The sequence below is a fragment of the Stegostoma tigrinum genome, chromosome 27 (assembly GCF_030684315.1).
Source record: "Stegostoma tigrinum isolate sSteTig4 chromosome 27, sSteTig4.hap1, whole genome shotgun sequence".
Classification (NCBI taxonomy): Eukaryota; Metazoa; Chordata; class Chondrichthyes; order Orectolobiformes; family Stegostomatidae; genus Stegostoma; species Stegostoma tigrinum.
In genome coordinates this window covers 24,619,790-24,634,416 of record NC_081380.1, presented here as the reverse complement: position 1 = coordinate 24,634,416, position 14,627 = coordinate 24,619,790, and the positions used below count along the sequence as shown (strand labels likewise).

The 14,627-nt window shown below is 41.5% G+C and overlaps 1 protein-coding gene across 2 annotated transcripts in view; it reads right to left on the bottom strand.

Moving 5' to 3' along the window:
• The window catches only part of rilp (Rab interacting lysosomal protein), a 44,376-nt gene that overhangs the window by 3,148 nt on the left and 26,601 nt on the right, over positions 1 to 14,627 (bottom strand). For both annotated transcript variants that reach the window (XM_048557046.2, XM_048557047.2), the window contains exon 7: positions 14,317 to 14,406. In XM_048557046.2, the coding sequence (XP_048413003.1) occupies positions 14,317 to 14,406 (90 nt within the window). The remainder of the gene's footprint in view (positions 1 to 14,316; positions 14,407 to 14,627) is intronic.

Below are 14,627 nucleotides of genomic sequence, written 5' to 3'. Positions count from 1 at the left end.
TGATCAGATATCTCCCGTGCTAAAGGGACAGAAAGATTTAACTAACTGTGATCCAACGGAAGTGATATTTTTCAAATGAAAAGAAACATTGAACCATTAAAACATGCAGCAGTGCAGCCATAGATATACCTACAGAACTAACCCCAGCATTATGGCACTGAGGTTTTCAAGGTGGCTGCTTTTGCATTGGTGCATAATTGGTTCCACCAATCCCATTGACATGTTGGCTATTCACCAGGGTGCTTTTCTATTATTCATTCACATAGAATGTATTTGAGAGGTGCAGAGACAAATGCAAGCAGCTTAAAGAGAGAGTAACAATTTTATAATGCACTTTAGAAGAACTAAAAGCAGTTCTAAATAAGCTGCAAGACAATAAACCTAGAAGAAGTGATTATGCAGTAACCAAAAATGACAAGATTTTTAAATCATCATGAGCCATACTCAATAACTATCCTGGCCATACATCTAATAAAGATGTAAGAGATTATGATGGTTATGGACAGGGTGAACAGGAAGCAGCTCATCCTCTTAGTTGAAGGGCCAATGGCAGGGGGACATAATTTTCAAAGGGTGATAAGGAAGGAAAACTGTCTTCACCCAGAGGGTTTGTTGTTTGGAATGCACTGCGTGGGAGGTTAGTAGAGGCAAGAGCCTCAATTTTTAATTACTTGGATGAGCACTTGAACAGTCATTACATTTAAAGACCTAGTGTACTATATTTGAATGAAGCCTTCCAGACAGAAGAAAGCAATAGGTATAGCCAGGTACTGGAAATACTGCTAAAAATTAAAAAACAACAAGAGGCAAAGAACAGATTCCATTACATGAATGGATTCATCTTTCTCTACAACAGAATGCCAGATTGGGGAAAAATAACGTACAGAAAAATAATCTTGCAGGTTGAGTTTCACTGATTTGGCTAGCATTTATGCCCTGTTCATAATTGCCTTGGAGAAGGTGGTGGTACAGGTAGTTCTGTTATAACATGTGTTTCATTAATGCAAATTGGCTGTAATGCATTTGATGAATAGTGAACATTGTTTGGATCACGCAAACTCTCCGCTTATAAACATGATCTAAGGTGGCTTTCTATAATGCAATTTTCTACAGCATGAGGTCACACAAGACTGACCATCACATTTTAAGAAAACCACTGCATCTGCTCCCCTTAGCTTACCAGCTGGTAGAAGATATAGGTTTGGAAGGCTGTGTCAAAAGCAGCATTGCTGAATTACCACAGTTAATCTTAGATAGTACACACTGCTGCTATTGAGCAGTGAAGTGAGTGAATGGTGAAGATCATGGACAGGATTCCAATCAAGCAGACTGTTTTGTCCCAGATTCTTGAGTATTGCTGGAGTTGCACCCATACAGGCAAGTGAAAAATATACCTCCACCTTCCCAATTTGTGCCTTGTTGACAGCATCATGCATTAAGACGACATGTTATGAGTTATTTGCCACAGAATTCTCATCTTTTGATCTTCTTAGAACCACAGTATTTGAATTGGACCAGCCATATAGTCATAAGATTCTCTTGTTGGAGATGGTCATTGGTTGACAAGTGGCAAGTAACATTAACACCACAAGTGCCAGGCGAAGACTGGATGTCATGTTTTGCTGCATATGGACATAGATTGCTTTGGTATCAGATATATACCATCAGTGAACATCCCCAACTCTGGCTTTACGATAAAAGTAAAGTCATCGATGAAGCAGCTGATGCTGGTTGGTACTAAAGATACCCACATGTAGAGTTCCTACAGTACTGCACGGAGATGAAGATGATTGGCCAATATCAGTCTCGTGTGCCAGGAATGAGTCCAACAGCAAGAGTTTCTCTCTCCCATTCTCCTCCTTCCCCCAACCCTAATCCATTCACACTGACTCCAGTTTTGCCAGGGTTCCTTAATGTCACACTTGGTCAAATGCTGGACTTGACGTCAAGGGCAGTGACTCACCTCACCCCTGGAGTTCAGCTCTTTTATCCACATTTGGACCAATGATACAATGAGATCAGGAGTGAGACAGATCTGGCAAGACCCAAACTGAGCAGTGAACAGGTAATTGCTTTGCAAGTGCTGCATGACAAATCATAGTTGACGACACCTTCCAACACTTTGGGAAAGTGATCTCAGTAAAGATGTCACTCCTGCCACACTGGTAGGTACACCAAGCAGTAACGTGGTTGCACAGCACCATGGTGTAGGAAGGAGTCAGGGTAAGGTAGCTTTGCAACAATGGGCAGATAAAGATATTGTATCTTATTTCTGAAATATATGTGCAAAGCAAAGCTTATAAAAATCAATTCATCTAAAAGATGATAATAATACACCACTGTTATTGCTTTGTGTACTTCTTTGCTGTTTGCAGGTCAACCTGGTATATACAAAACAGGAATGGAATAATGAAAATTTTTTAAAAAGGAAAAAGGTGGGGCGGGGGGGAACCAAGCCTGTAAAACTCTATACTTGTTCTATTTGGTCAGACAGCCTTGGTGTTTTTTTTTGGATAGCCGGGGGTTGCAGGGTTGGAAAGAAACCAAAGGCTTGCAACCTGTATCAAAGTTCATAGTCTATCATATCAACCTTAAGAAAAAAACCTCAACTTATACTTTCACAGCAAGGCTCAAAGGCAAGCCAAAGCCAGGAATGCTGAGCACCTTTTTGCACTGCTCAATTTGATCACCAAAACAGTACAAATATCACGCTGCATCACAACCAGAGTGCATGTAAAAAACTTTAATCACCGTCTGAATGTAGTATGATCATGACGTCGAAAAAAAAAGGGACTACTCAAAAGTCAATTGTGCAGTGAGCATCTGCATAGTTGTCAACCAAAAAAGACAATTCCTTCTGGAGTGGCAAGGAACTCTCAGCATAAAAATTTTTTTTTAAAAATTAAGAGAACTAACCAGAAGGTCAGATGGAATTATAAGTGATAATTAAATGTGGGTTTGTTTTGTGTGTGAAGCTTGAGCCACCCATTTTCCCAACAGCTTTCCCATTTAATCAGCTCAGGAGAATTAAATGATTAATGAAATTAAAATGGTTGAAATTGACCGAGAAACTCAGTTTTTATTCATATGATCCTAAGAATTTCCATAATAAAACAAAGCAAAGCATCGATCAACCAGCTTAATTAGATACAAGACAGTTCTTGATATTGAACTACTAGATATTTCTTTGTGATTGATTTGGAGGCCTAAGCCTTCTGAATGGATGACATCCCAATCAATCAACCAACAGCCAAAAAAAGGGTACTATTGATCAGGCAAAGGAGCTCCCTAAATCAAGAGAGATGGGGTCAAATGACAAGGCAAACGTTCACACAGCATGTGAATGGATCTGGAATGATCAAAAAAGTCATTCCCTTTGGAGTTGCAGCTAACAGCAGTAAAGCAGAAACTGATTTGAGGTCTTTCTGCCAGGTACTCAATGGTCATGTAATATGGATTTACAAAAATGATTGATGCCAATGACAGTCTACTGTACCAAAGAACTAGTGCTTTTATTAATTCCAAACAGCATGGGGTTACCAAAAAAATAAAATCAGCAGAACTGATAAAGTCATGCAATTAAAACAATTATTTATTTTTCCCCTTAAGAGAAATACTTCCAGATCTGAAAGGGAGGCTTGTCACCTGGATCCAAATTAGTTACAGGAATAAAACTAATACATGAATGTCAGGTTTGAGAGATAAAAGTATTTAAATAGCATAATAGTGGCATCATAGGAGGTTGGTTTTGACAGTGCTGATGGTGCCACTCAAGAAGCACCTCTTATTGCTCATTACCCACAGTCCTGTCCTCTGGTTCTAGGTGGTTTCACAGGCAGCAGCAACAGTAATTTGTCAAAATCTGCACATCTTTATGTTCTACACAAACTTCTAAACTTTATTTCTCTATGCTAATCTGTAGAAAGCAAGTCTCACATTTACCTGGTGGAAAGTACTTTGCAAAGCAGTTCCAAAATCCAGATCTGGATTTCTTGGGAGACAATACTTTGCAAAGTAGTTCTAAATTCTGCAGATGGATTTCTGGAAAATAAATGCAGACACATTATGCACTAGCAACAATGGTTTTCAAATCAGTTAAAACACACTTCATGTTATTGTGCTAAAATAAATAATTATTCATGAAGGACACATTAAAGATGATTGAATCCAGTATGTGTGTCTGGCAATGAAATAAAGTGAATAGTTGCAAAATATAACCTAAAATCTCAGAGATTCCTCCCCTTATTTGTAATGGTACACTCTTAAGTGTTATCTTAGAGGCTATTGCATTAAACTGTTTTGTTTTTAAACATCTTAGCCTTCTGGATTACACTTCCAAAATGGATTGTAAATGAAAACACAGGTCCAAAGCTACCAAGGTCATTCCTGGCCATGGATATAATCATGCAGTCTTTCCTGATTCCTCTCTCATTAGCCAAGGCAGAGCCTAGATAGGCCAAATCAGTAAAGCATCAGATTTAACTTCAGGGTCCAGAGTTCAAGCCCTTTATCAAGCATGACACTTCTAAATCTTTGAAGAGTTACGCTCCTCACCTACCCACAGACCAAGCTAAGAGGCTGCCAGTTCAGAATGGAGTGAAATTTTGAACACTCCAAATACAAATCTTAAGTTCTACAGGCCTGTTGCAAAAGACCTACAGGTTACACCTTCCAGTGCAAGATCATTTGTACACTGAAGCACTACAAACATGCGGGTCAGGGTAGTGTACTGGATTCCCTACCCATCATAATGAATCGATGGAAGGATAAAGAAAAAAAATTAATCATGCTAAATTTGATGACCTGAGTGACAATTCCCAGGATCATCTTCCTTCCTTCCTGCACTGGAAGCACTAAATTTGCAGAATCTACCCTTATGCCTCAATCTACGAAAAAAAAACACATGAAAACAAAGTACTAATCTTATCCCTGGGATGATGTGACATTGTACAATTTTTTACTTTACATTTCATGTTTAATAAGTTTCAATAATCACTAAATTGCCCATGAGCAATTGGGAGAGAAACATCCTGAGCAAGACAGAGCCAGAGTGTGCATTTCAGGAAATACAGAGCACAGGAGGAATTTGGTTGAGGGGAAGAGTTGGTTTTTGATTTTTCCTGTATTTCTAAATTTGTAAGGTCTGTATTCTAGAGGAATGACAGTGGATAATGATTCAAGGGAAATTGATATTATTCAACGTGAAGCATCTCCTTAAAAAAAGGGTAAGTCACGGCAGGAGAGCTCAAAGCCACGGTGTGCTCGTCTTGTCATATGTGGCAAGCTGATAATATTTCCAGTCGCCAGGGCCAACATGTGTCTCCAGCTGCAGCTCTTGGAAGTCTGAGTTTCAGAGCTGGAGCAGTGGCTGGGAGACTGTGGTGCATCCACAAGTTGGAGAATATTGTGGATAGCACATATAGAGAGGTGGTCGGGAGGGGGAGAAAAAAAAGGAGACCACCTGGCAGAGCAAGGACTAAGCAGGCAGTGTCATATCCTCATGCAAAACCAATATACCACTCTGCATGCATTAGAAGGGAATGGCCTCTCGGGGGAAAGCAGTAACATCCAGATTAATTGCAACATAGTTGGCTCTGCAGCACAGCAAGGAGTGAAAATGCAAAAGTTTTTTTTTAAATTCACATAAGCATTACTGGCTGGCAAGCATTTATTGCCCAAAGCTAGAGACCCTTGAGAAGGTCATGGTGATCTGCCTTCCTGAACCACTGCAGTCCATGTGCTGTAGGTAGAATCACACAGTGCTGTTAGGGGAGGAGTGACAGTGAAGGAATAGTAATAGATTTTCAAATCAGGATGGTGAGGGGCTTGGAGGGGAACTTGCAAGTGATGGTGTTCCCATGTATCTGCTGACCTTGTCCTTCTAGGTGGAAGTGGTGGAGGGTTTAGAAGGTGCTGGCTAAGGAGCCTTGGCAAATTTCTGTTGTTTATCTTATAGATAGTACACACTGCTACTGTTAAGTCAGTGGTGGATGAAGTGGATGTGGTTCCAATCAAGTAGGCTGCTTTGTCCTGGATGGTTTCAAGCTGGAGTGTTGTTGGAGCTGCACCCATTCAGGCAAGTGAGGAGTATTCCCTCACACTCCTGGCTTCTGCCTTGATGGTGGACAGGCTTGAGAGTCAGGTAGTGAGTAACTTACTGTAGCCTTCCTAGCCTCTCAACAATTCAAGCAGCCAGTGTTTGTGTGGCAAGTCCAGTTGAGTTTGTGGTCAATAGTAACCGCCCAGATGTTGTTAGCAGGGAATTCTGAGTGTCAAGGGGCAGTGGACAGATTGCCTGGCATTTGTGTGGTGCAAATGTTACTTGCCCCTTATTAGCCAAGCTTGGAAATTGTCAAAGATCTTGTTGCATTTCACCATGGACTGCTTCAGGTGAATGGTGCTGAACACCGCAATCATCAGGGAACATCCCACTTTTGACTTTATGATGGAGGGAAGGTAAATAACAAAGCAACTGAAGGTGGTTGGGCCTAGGACACTGCCCTGAGATGACTGACTTACCTCCAATAGCCACATCTGTCTTCCTACGCACCAGAAAGGACTCTAGCCAGTGGAATGTTTGATTCCAGTTTTGCTAGGGTTCCTTCATATCACAGGCAAATGTGGCCTTGATGTCAAGGGCTCGCTCTCTTCAGGGATTCAGATCTTTTTTCCCCATATTTGAAACAACGCTATATTGAGATCAGGGGGTAAGTGGCCCTGGCAGAATGGGAACTGGACGACATTGAGCAGATCATTGCTATCAAGCAGCACCTCCTCAGTACTTTTGTTGACATTTACCATCACTTAACTGATGCTCAAGAGTAGACTGAGAAGTCATCATGGGCATTTAAGCAGCTATTAAATAGGCATATGGGTAATAGTATAAGGTAGGGGTGGAGGTTAGACAGAATTTAGGATTAGGGTAAAAGTTTGGCACAACACAGTGGGCCAAAGGGCCTGTACCGTGCTGTACTGTTCTATGACGACTGATCGGGTTGGATTTGTCCTTCTGTTGTGTACAAGATATGCCTGGGCAATTTTCCACATTGTCAGGTAGATGCCTGTGTTGTAACTGAATGGGAAGAGAGTTTGGCTAAGGGAGTGGCAAGTTCTGGAGCACAAATCTTCAGTACTATTACCAGAATGTTGACAGGACCATAGCCTTTTCAGTATCCAATGCCTCCAACTATTTCTTGATATCATGTGAAATGAACTGCATTGGCTGAAGACTGGCACCTGTGATGCTGGGAATACTGGAGGCGGCCAAGATGGATCATCCACTTGGCACTTCTGGCTAAAGATTGCTGGGAAAGCCTCAGTCATCTTTTGTATGGATGTGTTGGGCTCTTCCATCCTGGAGAAAGGGGATACTTGTGGAATAATTGTCTGACACCAATCATAACTGGATGTGGCAGGAATGCAGAGCTTAGACTTGATTTATCACTTGTTGCTTATGCTGTTTGGCACAAGTTTTGTTAGCTTAACCGGATTGACACCTTATTTTCAGGTAAGAAGGTGGGGAGCTGGATGAACACAGCAGGTCAGGCAGCAGAGGAGCAGGAAAGTTTGCCTGGTGCTGCTTCTGACGTGCCCTCCTGTACTTTCCATTGAACCAGGGTTGATCCCCTGGCTTGACAGTAATTGCTGAGTAAGAGATATGCGAGGCAAACAGGCTGCACATTGTACTACACTACAATTCTGATGTCCCACAGCATCTCAGATGCCCAGTCCTGAGTTGCGATATCTGTTCAGAGTCTGTCCCATTTAGCACAGAGTGCCACACAACACTGTGAAGAGAATTCTCAATGTGAAGGCAGGACCCAATTGCCAGACTGTACAATGGTCTCCGAGAGTCATGGATAGATGCATCTGCAGCTGGCAGCTTGGGGATATTTTGGTTCAATGATAAAAGGAAATAGACAGACATTTCTGTGGACGCAAGTGAGACTCCAGTTATAGTATTTTGTCTCCCCTCAGTCAGGAATGTCTCAGAGTAGACCATCCTGGGAGGGGGGCAAATAGAACAATATAGTGCAGAACAGGCCCTTCGGCCCTCGATGTTGCGCCAACCTGTGAACTAATCTAAGCTCATCCCCCTACACTATCCCATCATCATCCATATGCTTATCCAAGGATTGTTTAAATGCCCCTAATGTGGTTGAGTTAACTATATTGGCAGGCTGGGCATTCCACGCCCTTACCACTGAGTAAAGAACCTGCCTCTGACATCTGTCTTAAAATCTATCACCCCTCAATTTGTAGCTATGCCCCTTTGTACAAGCTGAAGTCATCATCCTCGGAAAAAGACTCTCACTGTCCACCCTATCTAATCCTCTGATCATCTCGTATGTTTCTATTCAATCCCCTCTTAGCCTTCTTCTCTCCAATGAGAACAGACCCAAGTCCTTCAGCCTTTCTTCATAGGGCCTGTGCTCCAGACAAGGCAACATCCTGGTAAATCTCCTCTGCACCTTTTCCAATGCTTCAACATCCTTCCTGTAATGGGGCAACCAGAACTGCACACGATATTCCAAGTAAGGCCTCACTAGTGTTTTGTACAGTTGCAGCATGACATCACGGGTCCGGAACTCAATCCCTCTACAAATAAAACCTAACACACAATATGCCTTCTTAACAGCACTATCAACCTGGGTGGCAACTTTCAGGGATCTATGTACATGGACACCAAGATCCCCCTGCACATCCACACTACCAAGAATCTTTCCATTGACCCAGTATTCTGCCTTCCTATTATTCTTCCCAAAGTGAATCACCTCACATTTATCCGCATTGAACTCCATTTGCCATCTTTCAGCCCAATTCTGCAGTTTAGTTAGATTCTTCAGTAATCTAACCAGGGGCTTTAAGCCCAGTGAATAAGGTAGATGCTGCTTGGGCTAGGGAAGATATTGGTTGAAGAGAATAAAACAAATCAGAGAAGCATTCCAGAACTAAATCTTAGTCAGTGTGTAGGAACTAGATTCTGAATGACAGATTGAAACGGACCCAAGATATACCTGTGACCACAGCCATGGATACAGAGAGGAAAACTAAAGACCCCAGTGCAGTTAAATAGCCAGTGGTCATGGTTCAATTTATATTAACAAAAACATTTTTAGAAGGGATGAAGTCCTAAAAGTGGAATAAGGATGTTAGGAAGTAAGTTAAGAACTAGGACCTCAAAAGGAATAGTGATCTTAGAATTACTGCCAGAACTGTGTGTTGGTCAGAGTCGAAATACCAGGATATAAATCAGAGGAACACATGGCTGAAGAGATGGTGCAAGGGGGCAGGATTTCAGATTCCCGTGACATTGGTTCTGCTTCTGGAAAGGCAAGTTGCACCTGGGTCGGACAAGGAATGGTGTCCTGGACCAACAAACAGGGTAGGGTGGGAGAGGTGGAGTTGCTAAAGCAGTTTGGGAAGTTTTAAACTAAAATCTTAGGGCAGTGGGAACCTATGCAAGGAGGAGTCAGAAGCAGGGGGAACCAAAAAATCAAAGACAAGAACAAAAGACAGAAAAGGGAATATGAGAAGTGATCAGAGAAATCAAGGGCCAGGATCAAACAGGGCCACAATGAAAAATAACAAGAATGGGACAAGTAATGTTCAAATAAGGCCAGCCTTGGTATGTGGAGCATTTGCAATAAAGTAGATGAACTAATATCATGCAAATAGATGAAAACAATATGATAGACGTTTGGATTACAGAGACACAATTGCAGGGTGAGTATGGATGGGTACAGAACACCCAGAGTTATTCAGAATGTTTAGAAAAAGGACAGAAAGGGGGACAAAAAAAAAAAGGGCGGTGGAGTTGCACTGCTGGTTAAAAGGGGAATTTAATACAATAACGTAGAAGGATATCAGCTGCAATGATACAAAATCTGTACAGGTAGAGCTGAGAAACACCAGGGGGGGTCAAAAAAATTGAAATTAGTGGGATTGTATATTTAGAGTCAGGGAGGGACTGAAAGAAATCAGTATTAGTTTGGAAATGGTATTGGGGAAATTGATGGGCTTGAAGGCAGACGAATCCACAGGACCTGATAACCTACATCCCAAAATTACTTTAAAAGTAAGCAGTCCTAGAAATGGTGGATGCGTTGGTAGTCATCTTCCATGATTGACTGTATAGAGAAAAAACAAGTAATTATACAAAGGACAGCTTTACATTGGTGGGGGCAAAAACACTACAAGGCATTTTAAAAAGGCTTAAATCAGTGAGCACTTTGAAGACAGTAGGGAGGATCAGTCAACATGGATTTACAAAGACGGAAATCATGCACAACAAATCTACTGGAATTCTTCAGGACTGTAACTGTCGAATCGAAGAGGGGAACTGAGTGGATATGGTTTATTTGGACTTGCAGAAGGTTTTTGGCAAAGTCCATGTAAGAGATTAACGTAAGATGAATGTGCACAAGATTGAAGGTAATGAATGGAGGAGATGTTAAAAAAGCTAATTGGCCAACAGAAAAAAAAAGTAAAGAAAAACTGTTCTTTTGTTTTCTACACCTCCCCCCTCCTCCCACCCCCACATCAAATGGGCAAATGTATGGCAGATACAATATTATCAAGTTTGGGAGCAAAGACAGAGGTGGGTTATCTCAGTGGTTATAAATTGAGAGAGGAGAATGTGTCTGAAGCATGGGGGCACAGTAGGCAGTCAAGAAGCCAAACCATATATTGGACTTCACAGCAACAGGATTGGAGTACAGGAGCAGGGATGTCTTGCTGCAGTAATGCAGGGCCCTGTTAAGACCACACCTGGAACATTGTGTGCAGTTTTGGACTCTGACGAAGGAAGTTCATGCTTCATGAGTGCAGCGAAGGTTTACCAGACTGATTCCTGGGTGCACTGATGAATAGGGAGAGGTTGAATCAGTTAGGATAATACACACTGCAGTTTAGGAAGTGTGGGTGGGGACAGGGAAGTATGGATCTCAGACCTCCAAAATTCTAACAGGTCGATGCAGGAGAGGGATGACAGGAAATGGAATAAACCATTAAGGACAACTTGAGAAATTTCTTCACCCAGTGTGGTGAGCCCAGGGAATTTGCTACCAAAGAAAGTAGGTCGAGGTCATAACATGGTATGCTCAAGATTTAGCACTTACGGCTAAAGCATCAAAAAGGATATAGGGGAAAAGCAGGAATGGGCTATGGAGTTGGATGATCAGGCATGATCATGCTGAATGGCAAAAAAAAGGCTAGAAGGGCTGAACGGCCTACTGCCGCTCTTTATATGTTTCTACTTTTTTTAAAACCACTAATGGATGGGACAGCGGTAGCAAGTTTTTCCCAATTCCCTGTTTTAAGATTATGCCAAACAATTGCCAACATAATAATGGTATTGCCTTACGGTGCATCAAGCAGAGACATGCTAGCAAGGGCAATGAGTGGGGAACATTAAAAAACATAGGGCCATCAGTGTCAGGCTGTTTGTACACGTCCACTTGCCAAAGTCACCTTTACCAAATGCCGAAACGCAAGCACAGAGGACATCTTCAAACAAGGTTTATGAATATATTCAAGTCATAAAGCCTAGATGTTCTACATGCTATTCAGCTTAACAATATTGTACAGAGAATTAAATTTGGATTAAACAGGTGGTGTATTAGAGACAGATAATCTGATAGAACTAACTTTTGCTATTACATCTCACCAAAAAATAAAAAAATCCCCAAATCACTTTAGTGAATGAAGTATACTCAAAAATGTAACCACTGTTGTCACATCAGGAAACAGCACCAAATTGCACAGAGCAAGATCCCACAAAACAGCAACCTGATATAGCCAAAAAGAGTGATTTCTCTTCAAATAGTGCAATGGAACCCTTAATAAGCTAACAAGAATACAGATACTCCTTTCACACTTCACCAAGGCGGCAGCATCACAAAGCATTCAGGTTTCAGTCTCAACTGTGCGCTCAAATCCGTGCAGTGGAAAACTTTGAGATAACAAGGTGTAGAGCTGGCTGAACACAGCAGGCCAAGCAGCATCTTAGGATCAAGAAAGCTGATGTTTTGGGCCTAGACCCTTCACCCGAAACGTCAGTTTTCCTGCTAAGATGCTGCTTGGCCTGCTGTGTTCAGCCAGCTCTACACCTTGTTATCTCAGATTCTCCAGGATCTGCAGTTCCTATTATCTCAGTGGAAACTTTAGATCACCTTGCTCTTCAGAAATCAAAATCAAAAGAGGAATTTATTTTTAAAAAATGCAGCAACTTCCTTTATGATCGCTCGCAGGAAAATCAGGCTAGCTTTAACAGAAGTGGTGGGGCGGGGGTGAAATCACTGCAGAATTGTCACTGTATCAAGGCTGGATTCTGCACTCAAAGTGAAAAGTACAAGTGGCAAAGCAGATCAGGGCTGGGTTAAGATCCACCTTTTAAAAATCACACACAGGCTGCAGTAGAAATCAACCAAATCTGACTATTTGATCTCCAACCAAGGTGACTCAAGTGAACAAATCTGGTTTAAACATCTGGTCCATGAACTCGTACTTAGAATGGTTTCCTGTGTTTTTGTTTTTAACTCTAGTCAAGAGTCAAAACACAGATCTCAATACTCCAAAAGCAGTGCTTTAAGATACGATCCACAGAAGAGACAGGGGATGGCAAGTATCATGCCTAGGGTTTCCTACTGAAGACTTTTTTTTGCAGGTTTTGTAAGTAACGTGCATGTGAGCAAACTTTCAGTGCTGGATAGACAATAAATCAAATGACAGTCCAAAACTGCTCACTCCTGTTTATCTGCAACTGCTCATTCAATGTGAAGTCAAGCAATGTCTACAACCTCTATCAACACATTACTACAACACTTAAGAGATCTTGCAGAGGAGGGTGAACTTTTTCCTGGAAACAGATGCCCAAGTGCCCACGTTTCCACAGAGCCTCCCAACAATGGCTTACAGGAAACACAGGTGTATTCCTACTGGGAATACTGGGCAGAAACAAACAATTGGTGCCCTTTATACATATCTGAAACAGGGGTTGCTCCAGCATCTACACAAAGCCCAGTGGCTGCTGGATGTCCCTGTTGCAACATCAGTTTACTATGACGTAGCTGCTGCATGTTGGACACCCTCGGGAATCAAAATTCAGATTACCCACAGGAAAGGAAAGGAGATTTTCTTACCCATAAACCACTTCTTGAGCCCGTCCCCTTGATCCCGATCTCACCTGGCCCCTGTCTCATTAGCAATGCCCCTCCATGAATCCATGGATTGTGAATTAGAATCAGCATGAAGTTGCTTCACTCACCACCCACTGTTCCATGCATGGGAATGAAGTTTGAAGTGTTATGGGCACTCAAGTATCAGGCCAATGTGTTTCTAGGTCATAACACCAAGCTACTACCAGTAGCTGCAGATCCTGCACTGAATGGTTGATAATTGAACAGTTTCCATTCATTTGTATCACCCTCTCAGCCAGTTCCCCAAAAGCACAATTCTTCTGAAATCATCTAAATGAGTGCAAAAGATAGACAGATTTTAAGTGCCTATTAGGTCCACTGCTTTTGCAATAATTTTTATACTATGTATTAGAAACTGCACAGAATCAAGTTGTTCAAACTAGTCCAGTCTAGCATTCAAAGCACAAATCTACCTACGTGCCTACTCCCTTCCCATATCTTTCTTCACTCCCTTGAAATGCCCAACTGAAAGTTTCAAACACGGACTCTGGTCATCCACATGACAATCTATGTCAAAAAGGAATCTCTTGTTCTGATTGAACATCCAATGTTGTAACTTTTCTACTGCTGCTCCCATGTTCCACACCCTTCAAGTCACTGGAGTGTCTATTTAAAACTGCTGTGCTCTTTCTCTGTATAACTTGAAAACACCACTGTCATCAAATCTCCTCTGTTCTAACAGGACACAAATTTTCAAAGAATTTCTTTTGAATGAGTTTCCTCATATTACACAGCATCCTAGTGACTCTTTAAAGCATCCAGCCAGATTTGGAAAATGTAGAACATATATATTTCTGTGATGCTCCATTATATAGGGTCTCACCTTTTTTTTAAAAAAGGGGAATACTCATTCACATCTGTTTCTCAATATTCCAAACAGCTTCTACAGAATCTCAGTTGGGAGAGGACAGCCCTGGGTTTACTGGAATGCTCAGTGACTGAGTGAGTACATTCAGTATGAATAAGGAACTGTAGCCATAAAAACGCTCCTCAGTTTTTGACACCCAAACGTTCTCATAAACAGAGTCAGCCAAGACAAGTATGAAGAAAATTAGAAAATCCTGAACAGAGACAATAACCAAATTTATCCAAGAGACTGAATGGTTTGAAAACTCACATGGATTTGATTTTTGACTCTGGTGGCTTGGCATCCACTTCATCGGCTGAAAAGCAGGGAAGGGCAAGAGCTTCTTTGTCATCTTCGTCACTGTTTAGAAAGAAAGGAGTTTTTTTTTGATTAAAAAAATGTGAACTGCAAATCAGAAACTGCTGTTGTAGCCTGAATTCCTCAGTCTGAAAACTATAAATATATTCCAGTAATCAACTTTTAATTACAGCCTATGTAGAAATTGACAACACAACCTCAAAGTTGAGTGTAGATCCTGCACTGAATGGTTGATAATTGTACAGTTTCCATTAATTTGTATT